The sequence below is a fragment of the Folsomia candida genome, unplaced genomic scaffold (assembly GCF_002217175.1).
Source record: "Folsomia candida strain VU population unplaced genomic scaffold, ASM221717v1 Fcan01_Sc009, whole genome shotgun sequence".
Classification (NCBI taxonomy): Eukaryota; Metazoa; Arthropoda; class Collembola; order Entomobryomorpha; family Isotomidae; genus Folsomia; species Folsomia candida.
Genome location: NW_019091201.1, coordinates 4,729,480 through 4,742,338, shown reverse-complemented (window position 1 = coordinate 4,742,338; position 12,859 = coordinate 4,729,480). Strand labels below are relative to the sequence as shown.

Sequence of the window (12,859 nt, the reverse complement as noted above, 5' to 3'; positions counted from 1 at the left end):
TCTACCAAAATCAACATTTCTTAAAATTTCGCAAGTCTACAAAATTCTTCTCTTTCTGACATTATCGATTGAGCAAGTTTTACGATCGTAATCGATCTATTGACATACAGAGAATCATGACGGGTCCATAAGCCCTGATTCGGGCTAGAAAGGACATGATTTGGACAAAAATTTTGCTCATTTTTGCCACAAATTTTGCTCATTTTTGCCACAAATTTTTATTAACATTCTTTTTATCTGCATCGGTAAAAATGTTACGAATTTGAATAAATTCACAAATTCGAGGTATTTTTGAATTTAGTTAAAATTTGAACAAAGTTTTGCTCATTTTTGCCAAAAATTAAAAGAAGCATAAGCTCTGGCTCGGGCTAAAAAAAATAATACCTTGGACTATCACATCTTCTCGCGGCTAATCTGACTCCGGTCGACCCCATCGTCAAGCTGCCATCCTCCGAGTAAAGACATGCGGAGGAACAATCGGTAAAAAGTGACCACTGCCCCCAAACCCCGTCGACCGCTTTTTGCACGGAATACGCCGCCGTTTCACTGCCCGGAAGATGGTTGGACTGGATAAAGTCGCCATTTCGCCCGGATTCGTGGGCGTGATCGGTTTGGACCGGGTAGTGATTGTAGGTCGATTTTCCGACACATTTTCCAGAACGGCACCACTAAAAAAATGTAAATAAATTTGAAATATGAAAAATATTTGCGTGCAAAAAATATTTTTTTGCACGTAATTGCATACCATGTCAGATCCGCAATAGGTCCCTTCCAAGGCTGGGTGGCTGTTGGGTTAGATCATAATAAGTTAATTTAATCGTGTTTATACTTAATTATCACAGGGGGCGGATATGCAAAAATCGCTGAAATTTATGCCTTTAATATTTAAATACGAAAAAAATCGTCAAAATATTTGTGTAATATGTACAAAAAAATAAGAATTTTTGCAAATTCTGTATTTCTTAATGTAATACTCTGGATTTTTTATGTGGTTGAATTTCTTTGTGCAACAAAAATTCGTCTAACATCGTTGAAATATTTGCAAAATTTATTTATTTAAAAAAAAATATGGAAAGTTTTATAGGAAATATGCAAAATATAAAGTTGTGCAATTTTAGAAAAAAACATTTTTGTACGAAATTTTTATATGAAAATGTGTCAAATTTAGCTTCTTTTACAACATTGGAATATTCCTAATTTATTTAATTAGACATAAATATCATCTAAAAGTGGTTAATGACTAATTCAATTTTGCAAATTCTTACAACCGGTGTCGCACTCATTACAAGTCAAATGTATTTACGAGAAATTCTTCAAATATTCAAATATGCATTTAATATTAATGAAAAACGCTAAAATTACTAAAATATTTACGAAGTATGTACAAAAAATAAGAATTTTCGAAAAATAAGGATTTTCATACTCAGAATTTTGTGAGGTCCAATTTCTCTCAGCAAAAAAATTTCGTCTCATATCGTTGAAATATTTACCAAATTTATGTATTTAAAAAAATATGTAAAGTTATATAGGAAATATGCAAAATCTAAAGTTATGTAATTTAAAAAACAGGTGTCTTATCAATTTTTGTATGATAATGTGCCAAATTTAGCTCTATAGTTTGCAAAAAATGTGGAACTTTATGCATTTGTCGAATAAAACAGAAATTTATGTATATGTTTGAAAACTTATGTGAAAATGAAATATGCAAAAATATTTTGAAATATTATTTCTGCAAATCTATGAATACATATCCGCCCCCTGTTAATTATTATTTATTAACTCACCTCGTCCACGTGTAGTGCTCCCTTCTGCAGTGGAGGTCGCGACAAACGTCTTCGAGCGGTTGCTGCGTGGCGTGAAAGGAGCCGCGACCATATTTCAAAACGCCTGGAAATAAATCGAAATTTTTAAAATTTTAAATTTTAAAATTTTAAAATTTAAATTTTTTTTTGAACTGATGCATTTACATTGTCGATCAGCATCGAATCGTTCGCCAGGAAGTCGTCCATCCGCGTCGTGGTCCAATCTCAACTCGGACTTTCCCTTATCGAGCAAACACTTGGACTGACTGGTTTCGAGGAACATGTCCAAATATTTCCGGCTGCATGGGGACCACGTGATTTTTCCACTGCCGAGCGTCGGACTCATTATGTGGGAAGTAGGATCGCAATCGTTGTCGGCTTGGGGGCCGTCTAAAGGGGATGAGAAAAAGGTCAAAATTTTGATATTCAGATGGCCTCCAGAAACAGAAGGCGGCTATGTATTTACGAAAAATATGCATCTAATATTTACGGAAAAACTGCCAAAATATTTCCGAAATATATACAAGACAAATATCAAAATAAGATTTCCGAAAAATTTGTACTTGGTGTTTACGAAAAAACGTCAAAATATTTCCGAAATATTTCCGAGATATGTACGGAAAAACCATAAAGATAAGAATTGTTTTTGGAAAATTTGAATTTATGAATTTAGTCCACTGGATTTTTAAGGTCCAATTTGTTTGAACACGCAAATTTGGTCTCACATCGTTGAAATATTTACAAAATGTATGTATTAAAACAATATGTAAAAGATTATAGTACGTAGTTTTCAAATAGTGGAAATACTTATATTTCTGAAAACCTAGAAATATGTGGCAATATGTAAAAAAATATTTTGAAATTTTTGTGGCTTATTCGAGTTAAGGAATACACCCACAAAGATTGACCGTTATTCGTCATTAAATTAAAAAGCTGAAATTAAATACATAACCGTCCTCTCATCAGAATAAATATTTTTACCATGTCTCATCCCCAGATTGTGCCCAATTTCGTGACTAATGACGAAAACGGATTCGAAATGGCGTCCCTCGTTGACGGTACAGCTGCTGGAGCGGGTACACATTCCAGCCACGGGGGCCAGACCGACGACCTGATTGCTTATCTTGCCCGACTGGTGGACCACGTAGAGGTCGAGGCCGGTCAATATCAAGGCGTGATCCCAGTGGAGAGGATCTTTAAATAATTGAAGTATGTAAATTATTATGCAAAGTAGCGAATTTTTATTATGCAAATTTATAACTAGTGTTTCATTTCCTACGGGTTTACTACATTTCTTGCACTGGAAATCAAAAATGCGAGGTGCAAGAAACTGGGAGAAAGTGCATGAAATATGCGCCATCTTGCCATGCGCGGTATGATAAACTATTTACCATCCTCCCAATCGGAAACTGCGTTTTTTATGATTTTTTTCTAGATTTTGAAAATTTGATGGATTGGCACGCCGATTTTCGAATTCTTGTAATATCTGAATATTAAAATTAAGACCAGATTGTTCTCTTCCAACCATAGCTCGCAATGAACCATGGGCCAGACCATGGACCACAAAAAATTGGTTTTCTTCTCCCCGTTATTTCTCGCAAGTGGTTATTTGCACCCGAAACACGATTTATAACTTATTCTTTATTACGTACCCGCATCACTCGGAGGATTTTCAGTTTTTTGCCATTTGCAAAAATTAGTTAGAAATCTAAACAGAAAAAAAATAACATTATTACTTTTTCCAAAGTCCCCTTTTTTGCATTTTAAAAAATATCCATTTTCGCCATACCTGTCAATATCATACGGTCGGAGAAGTCCGGGCGGATCCGTTTCCAAAACCTCGAGCCTTTTCAGCACGAAATCTACCCGATGTCCGAGCGAAGGATCTTGATAAAGCAGCTGCACCGCATTAATCATGGCCAACACGATCCTCACAACTTCCCCGTGCGTATCATCCGGAAAATTCGACTGCATATGTTTAAACAAGTCCTTATCGACGAAAACAGCTGTTTCAATGGTCAGCTGGGATGGAGGCTTATCGACGTTCAAACTATTCTTGTTATCCATCGACGCCGTCGTTTCTCTCGAGTAGATCGAATTCGACTCCGAATTATCGTACCGGCCCCGTTTTTCGGAAAAAATCCGGTCCGTATCATCCAACGGGTGGGATTTATAATCCGCCCCGAAATAGTTTTCATCCCGGCGTCCTTTTCGGTTGTATTTGGACCAGGAATTTGACTCCGAATAATTTTGGTTTTGGCGTTGCATCTCGCCCGACGTGGGAATCCAACGGGTCGACGTTTTTAAAACTTTGGTACTTCGCGAGCCCGATTTTTTCCGGCCTTTCGTGTAAAAGGGGAGAATCGTGTCGGGTTCGTCTTCCGAAGAAGCGCCGGCGCCATCGGCGGTCGATTCGTAGAGCAAGACGCGTTGATCGTCGTCGTCACTTTTTCGGCGACGTACCGACCAATCGTCGCCCTTATTTGTCGCGCTGCCCTCGTGATCGCGGGGATCGTCCACCTCGTAATAATTTCTGCGCGCGAAAGTCAGCCCGATATTGGCCGCGCCGGTGATGCCCGGACTGAAAGGGGATGAAGACCCCCTTTGTTCGGAGGACGATTTGGGCCCCCAGTACGACGACGGGAAGACGGAGGACGGATGGGTAAAGAGATTACTGCGGGTGGGTTGTTGGTATTGGTGGAACCAGTAGGAATCAAAAGGGTCCAAATTGCTGCCGCCAAAGGGGTTATCGGGCGAGGCGGATCTCGGTTTCCGGGATAAGACCTTATCATGCTTATGTCCACAGGAAGCATCGTTTTGAGGAGAATCTAAGTTGTTTTTAGGCGTATTTTGTGGTGGGGATGTCAACCTGAACAAAAAGTGGTGGCGTTCGTGCTCATTTTCGTCACGCTGGTCGTCATCCTTCTTCCGCTGGGTTGAGTTTGTAAATGAATTGTGGAATCTGGTTGGAATTGGGTGAATGACATAATGGTGATTAGAATAGTTAGAGTCATCATTAGGAGTGGTAGTGGACCCGTCTAAATCGTCATCGTCCGGTTGAATGGAGGTGGGGAGGATGAACCCTTTCTGTAAATTATGTGTAAATAGCGTCAACAAACATCAATCAGGAAATTGAGGGTGAAATGAAAACAATGATCGAGTTGTGCTTGCCAATTATTTTGAGTGCATTGCATATCGTATTAAACCGTGAAGGTGGAACGCGTATTAATTTCCTGCGAAATGTGTACATGTATGTACATATATAAATAGATATACTACAAATACGGACATGGTGCAGCACTGCAGCTCATCAGGTCATCATCATAAAATATGTACGTATTTACATATTATGTACATACACCTGTAGAGTAGTAATTGTGTAACGTAACGTAACCTAAATGTGTGTATCATCGAAAAAAGCTAAAACTTGACACAATGAGTGAAACGCATATCGTTCCTTACTGTAATCCATTGTGTGTGACATTATTTGCTCATTTATTCGCATGGTGAGCTACCTGAGCATTGCATTCTCATGTCTGGTCGAAAATTAAATAAATATGTACTGGTTTAGGCCAGATTTTACGTAAGGAAGGAAAGAGGATGACATTTGGTGTCCAATTTTTCTATAGAAGCGATTGCATGATATGTTATGTACCGTAATGTGAATGAACTGAACTATGCCACGCCACGCCATAGTTTGCATACATGAAATATTTTTGCATACACACAAAGACCACCGGAATTCACATATAAACCCCAATTTTTTTGAAAAGTGGGGTATGATAATTGTCTCAATGATAAATAGTTCCGTCACAAAACCACAAATGTTTAGGAATCTAGTTAGTAAAATATTTACGCTTGTAGGTTAATTAATGTAGGACTCGATGAGTGAAAATCAGAAATTTTTTAATCGTTTCTCTCCTCTGGGAATTTATTTAAAAATTCTGGACGACAAATTTGTAGTCAGTGAGTTGATTAAAATAATGGCTCTGAGTTTTTTGAACCAGTTTCGACGAGTTCCAATTTTTCTGAAGGTTTCTTAACCTTGAGATCTCCTCCTTCAAAAAGTGTCAAAATCTGGAGTGTATATTTCCAAAAAATTGGCAACTCCCTGCTCCGCAAATTTGTCGGTCAGAATTTTAAAATAAATTCCCAGAGGGGAGAAATGATTAAAAATGTGCTGATTTTAACGATGAGTTATCGCCTCTTACATTGATAAGAATGACAATTTTACTTATCAATCAACTTACCAATCCACCACACAAACTGAGCGCAACTGATGCATCAACTCTTCTGGAAGAATTTAAATCATCCCCGTTCCGAAAATGCTGTCCTTTTCCCTGATAAAAACATGGGATTTCTTTCCTCACATGAAAATCGGGCATGATTTCACTCTGATTTTGATTTCTTTTCAAAAAGACGAAATGCGGATCCAATAAATTTTGATTTGGCGTCACGCGAAGATGAAAGGTTCGTCCAAGTCCTTGAAGCTGAATGAGCGTCGTACTGGAGGACAAATCGGGTGACCTTTTTCCACGTGCTTTCCGGTGCAAGGTCATTTTTGGTTGAATTATGTCAAAATTTGGCACTGAAATTAATCCAAATTAATCACTTTAGCAAATCTCTAATGCAAACGTGTTCAAGGGTGGAATGAATCGAATTTTGCACATGCGAATTTAATTTTGTGATGGTTTTCTGAATTTTAAAAAATTAGAGTAAAAAAAATGAGGAGGAAGGACTTTTAAACTTTTAAAATTGGAGGCTACATAATTATTTTGGTAATTAATTAAACAATTAATCAATTAAATTAGCACGGAATTTTTATAATCTGCAAACATTTAAGTGGGCAAAATTGTGTAAAAGAGATTTTTAAGATGAAATGAATCGAACTTTGCATATTTCGTTCGTGCGTACATGCAAATTTAATTTGGTGGTGGTGGTTTTTTAAATTTTAAATTATTGAAATAAAACAATGAGGAAGGACTTTGAAACTTTTAAAATAGGATATTATTTATTTTGATTAATTGAATTTATTTTAATTAATTAATTAATATTTAATTAATCGAATTAGCATGAAATGTTGTCCTCTGTAAATATTTAAATGGACAAAATTTTGCTAAAAGTGATTTCTAAGTTGGAATTTCGCATATTTAATTTCGTTCTGGATTTGTATATTTAATAAATTGCAAAATAATAAAGTAAAAAAACACGTCTGGACTCCATGTATATAAAGCTGGTTGTATTTGTGTATCTTGATAATTTGTGTATCTTACTTAAGTAAATGCTTGTTAATTAAATTTGCATAAAATGTTATATAAATATTTACAGTCTGCGACAAAAAATTGACAAAATTGTGCTACAAGCAGTGGCCGCGGAAGCATGGGTGGGGACAGAGGGGCAATGTCCCCACGGTTATTCGATGTCCCCATCGTCTCCCCATGTTATATAAACCCCTGCCTCCCCAATCCTACAATGTTAATGTCCCCAGATGCCCCCACGGCTTCCGCGGCCACTGGGAGAATTCAGGCTACTCAAATGTATGTACATGATGCAGTGACCGCGAAAGCGTGTGTGGGGACAGAGGGACAATGACTGGTATGAATAAAACCAGGGAAATCCCTTTTCCGGAAAAAATCGGGGAAATTCCCGTAATTATATGAATAAAAATTTAGGCATTTGCTTTTCCCCGAGGGAAAGGAAAAAGGGAATAGCTTCTCCCTCAACCTCAAGATTTTCCCTGGAGACGGGGATTTTCGTATGAATAAAACCAAGGTGAAAGCCTTTCCTTCAGGCAATCTCCCCAAAATTTACCGATCAGCTATTATGCTGACCCCAACTAACGGAATTAGCAGTAAACCTTAGTTTTTAAGCATCTGCTGTACTTTTTATGAACGTTGGACACTAGTTGGACTTGTTAGGGCCTTAAAACTTACAAAACAAGATCTATCGACATACTATGCAGATTTTTATTTGCTATCAACATCAAAAAAATTTATTTTATATTTTCATTAAAAACCTGAAAATATTTTCTGAAACTATTTTTAAATTCAAATTTCGGGCTCGATATCCAACTGGTAAAGCTACCGGTATCGCCCAAGTTGCACTTAAATGCACTTATGTAATTACAAATGTTGAAAATTTTAAAAATTTTGGAAAAATTCAGCTTTCGCTCATTTATTCATCTTTTACTAAAAGGGTCTATTGCGTGCAGGTTTTGAGCTTGAATTTTTGTCTCAATTTTCCCTTCTTCCATTTAAAGGCGATTTTGAAACCTGTTTATCGCCGTGCGTTTTTTTTACAATAATTGGATGATTTTTAGGCCTATACAAAGTTAGGACGTTAGAATTTTAATTTTTTTCCTGGTTAGAAAAATTTCGAAAATCTATAAAAGTTCAAAAATGAGTTGATATTGAGGACTTTTTTTGCTATGGACAAAGTTTGACCTTTTAAATTTACATGTATTTCGCTAAAATTGGCATGCTAATAAACTGTAAAACTTAATTTTTATAGAGGTCAAACTTGGGGACAAAAAAGTTACGTAGCGGCTCCTTACTGAACTTCGTTTTAGACAATGGCATTTAGATAAAAAAATATCCAAACCCCATGTTGATACGACTTTTGGTTATCCCACAATGAAGGGATATGTGTAAAAGATAGAATGGGTCCCTTAGAGGTACCCTTGACATACGGATTTTTTTAGCACCCATTTTTGGCATTGTTTGGACGTACTTCACTAGCTAATATTATAATTTATCAAAATTTAAATACAAATGTTTCAGAGGGTCCACAGCAAAAAAGGTCCTCTATTATCACAGATTTGGAGAATACTTACTTAGATACACAGACGGATAGGCCTGCATGTACAAATGTGGAGGCTGTCATGTTCATAGTTATTAAGATTGCAATACTCAAAATGCTTAAAAAGTTCCAGTCACCCTCCAGTCACTGTATTACTGGCGAACGTAGTCTACATACAGTGACTGGAGGGTGACTGGAACTTTTTAAGCATTTTGAGCTGCAGGTCTGTCCATGTGGGCTAACTTATAACATAATAGGCCTGGTGCGCTTGTCTATTATTAAACAACTGGGACTAAAATCGTACAAGCGTTTTTAAACTCCGAGAATAATTTGATTTTTGACTAGCATTTGAAAATGTTTTTCGGGATAGTCTGAGTGAGTTTGGAGGGTGTTCACAAAATTTTGCAATTCTGAGATGTGCCTGTGCCGAATTTCAGCTTTTTTAACCAACATTACAAACCAGTGGGGGTCACTAGGGGTACATTTCTTGAAGAATTTGATCAAAAACATGGTCAGAGAAATTTTGGGAAATGCATTTGTCTTCGTTGCGATGGTATTATTTCAATTACATGTAATTAAAGTTAGGGGAATTGCCCTAACTTTATAACCTAAGGGCATTTCCCTTTCCCTTGACCCTTTGCCACAGGCTATAGCCTTTCCCTTTTCCCCTTTCCCCGGAGCTTTTGCCCGAGTTTATTCATACCAGTAAATGTCCCAACGGTTGTTTGATGTCTGCACCGGTGTGCGGTCGAATTGCATAATTTTTTTGGTATAACGACAATTTGGTATAATTTGATTTGGTATAATATTGTTGGTATAATTTAAGGGAACCATTTGGTATAATGAAACTCAGGGATAATTCTATTAGGGATAATTATATTTTAAGCTTTAAAGGGACCAAAATTCATTTCATTCCTTCTTTCCTTGAATTCTACATTCATTCGAATTGAATTCACTCCACAGTCACTTTCACAACCATGTCCACTGAAAACGCTACCACGACAAAGTCCCTCGTTCCAACAATGCCGTGGAGGGTTAGCATTTACGCATAAATACTACATACGTGGAAAGCCATTAAAATTTTACTAAATGAACAAAGCCATTGGAATTTGGAAATCGAAAAATTGAAATCTGAGCAAGTCGAGCCACAGCATAAGAACAGGGACCTGGATAACCAACTCCTCTTGATTGTAGAATCATAAGTACAACACTGATTTTGACACTTTCGACTATCTCAAGGGTATTGGAAAATGCCTTCACAAGTAAATTACTGTTTAAAATTTAATTTAAAATTTAATTTTGATTTTCGTATAATTATCCATTTTTTAATTATCCCTTATATACCCTTATACCAATTTGTCTTATGCCAAAAAAATTATACCATATTGCATTATCCCTAAAAAATTATGCAATTCGACCTACAACCTCTGCACCACATGTTACATAAACCCCTTCCCTACCCAACGAAGTTAATGTCCCCACATGTCCCCACGGCTTCCGCGGCCACTGGCTACTACAAGTAAACTAAACAGTTAAAAGCTGGTCATGATCCGGAACAATTGCTTTTCGACACGCTTCTCCAATTTACGCAACATCCTTTCCTTACTAAATAAGAGAACCAGTCACAATTAATTTATCTATAGATTTATGCGCCGTTGAAGAGATTTTTGCAGTTTGCGAATAAATTTAACAAGAAAAAGATGAGAAGCTGTGTTGAACAGTACTCTGCAAATACGCTTATGATAAAACTGGACAATTCTCCGACCAACCTAAATTGAAATTATGGGTAGGGTGCAGTGACCGCGGAAGGGTGGAACAGAGGGACGCTTTTCGTCACGGTTGTTCAATGTCTGCATCATCTCCCCATGTTATATAAACCCCTCCCTCCCCTATCCTAGGTGTCCCAAGGGCTTCCCCGGCCACTGGGAGAATTCAGGCTACTCAAATGCATGAAGATAATGCAGTGGCCGCGGAAGCGTGGAGACATTGGGACAATGTCCCCATCGTTATTCTATGTCCCCATCGCCTGCCCATGTTAAACCCCCATCCTACAATGTTAATGTCCCCAGATGTCCCTACGGCTTCCGCGGCCACTGGTAGGGTACATCCAATCCATGCGTACAATTTCCAGAGGGGGTTGATAAGAGAGTTTATGGGGACATTAACATTGTAGGGTAGGGGAGGGAGGGGTTTACATAACATGGGAAGATGATGGGGCCATCGAACAACCGTGGGGACATTGCCCCTCTGTCCACACCCTTCCGTGGCCACTGCAATCCTATCCATACCATACCTGTTCACATTCATTTATTCAATAGAGAATGAATAAATTATTCATTCATTAGCTTTATGAAGGTAAATAATTTTAGTCAACATTTTTGCACAAATGTTTGCTCATTTCAAATTCATGAAGAATGAATAATGAATAGTTTTATTCATTATTTAGTATTTTTTACGCTATAATTAATATATGGGTATATTAAGAAACCCATCTAATAAGGCGAATTTAAGACAAAATGAAGAAAAAATGAATAATGGATGATTTTCAAATTTTGAAGCAATGAATAATCAGTGAATAATTCTTCCAATTTTTGAATTGAATGAGTTCTGAATGACAAAGTGGAATCTGAATCTGCACCACACATCTTTTTCTCGTTATATTTATTTGCGAAACACGACAATCTCTTAAAAACGGCACAGAAATCTCGCAAATAAATTAATTCCTAATTAATTATTCTCATAACGAAAAGATATTGCCTAAATGTACTGCAATGCATGAATTGAATGTATCCGACCCGTACCTGTTCACATATGTTTATTGAATACAGAATGAATAAATGATTCATTCATTATTCAATAAATTCATGAATGAATAATGAATGGAAAATTGTTTCAAAATTTTTGAACAATTAAGAAACAATTGTCTTATTCATTTTCATTTTTCACGCTATTGATGGATATTGAGAAATCCATCTACTATGGCGAATTAAAATGAATTAAAATGAAGGTAAAATGAATAAAAAATGAATATTTACTTTCAAATATTTTGAAAAAATGAATAATCAGTGAATATTTTTTTCCAATTTTTGAACAGGTATAAATAAATACCCATAATTTCCGGTTTTATCATACAAACTAGTGAAACTTACATACCTTCAACATACCTTTTTTCTCGTTATATTTATCAGCAAAATACGAAAATTTCTTTCAAAAACGGCACAGAAATCTCACAAATAAATAAATTTTTATAAACCCACATAATTTAATAATGACTTAATTTCTCGAAAACTCTACGAAACCAACCGACCAAAAATAATTAAACTAATGTTAAACAACTTCCTTAGCTTTGCTTAATTATAAATACCAATTAACTAAAATTACATGTCATGAACTTACCATCGTTAAAGTCTGACTCGTCGATTCCGTTTCGTCTCCCAAAAATGGAGACGATTTCATCCTTGGTCAGTTTTTTCCTGAGAAGCTGAAAGAAATTTATAGAAAAAAACGCACTTTAATTAAATCCAATTCTATTTCTGTAACTTTTTTTAGTGCATAAATAAATATGTAATTTTCGGTCATGTTTGTCATTCTTTAAAAAAAAGTTGCCACCCTTCTGCTCTGCTCCCACCTTGAGCTCTAAAAGCATTAGAAAGTAAATAAAATAACGAAACGAAACTGATTATTAAGGATTGAAAGCATTTTCTATTTCTATCTATTTTTCACCATAAAGAAAGAGTAAACATGAAATTGTGTAGGAGGAAATTGGGCTACCAGTTTTTTCTTCTTTCTTTAAAGACCCACATTTAGGTAGGTTGTTAAATGGCAAAATGTGTATGAATCCATTTATGAATTTCATCTTCAAGTTCGCATCCCATCCCACCTAGGAATCTGAACAAAAGGATGGGATGGGATGCACATGGATGAAATTGGGTATAAAGAAGAAGACGACGCGATAAATAAATAAATAAATAGCTATTGAGACTCAAAACTTGAAGTTCACACATGAAGAGGCATTATCATCAGCATCATCGTCATTACTTATCTATTATGGCCAGATCGAGGGCGGATATTTATTTGCGAAGAATTTCGGAAATTTAATATTTACGAAAAAACGCAGAAGATATTTACGAAATATGTATGAAATAAAACATAAAAATAAGGATTTTTGAGAAATTTTACATTATAAAATAATGGACTGGATTAGTCTGTGGCTGAATTTCTTTAAACAAAAGAATTTAGTTTCACATGGTTGAAATATT

General features: G+C 36.2%; 1 protein-coding gene across 1 annotated transcript in view; it reads right to left on the bottom strand.

The window, feature by feature from the left end:
• LOC110854039 overlaps window positions 1-12,859 on the bottom strand; it is a 36,574-nt gene that overhangs the window by 13,154 nt on the left and 10,561 nt on the right. Inside the window, exons 2-10 of the mRNA XM_022102435.2 lie at window positions 11,997-12,081; window positions 6,053-6,390; window positions 3,592-4,889; window positions 3,455-3,510; window positions 2,784-2,996; window positions 1,968-2,192; window positions 1,785-1,887; window positions 746-785; window positions 385-668 (exon numbers count right to left, since the gene is read on the bottom strand). Coding sequence (XP_021958127.2) covers window positions 385-668; window positions 746-785; window positions 1,785-1,887; window positions 1,968-2,192; window positions 2,784-2,996; window positions 3,455-3,510; window positions 3,592-4,889; window positions 6,053-6,390; window positions 11,997-12,081 — 2,642 coding nt within the window. The remainder of the gene's footprint in view (window positions 1-384; window positions 669-745; window positions 786-1,784; window positions 1,888-1,967; window positions 2,193-2,783; window positions 2,997-3,454; window positions 3,511-3,591; window positions 4,890-6,052; window positions 6,391-11,996; window positions 12,082-12,859) is intronic.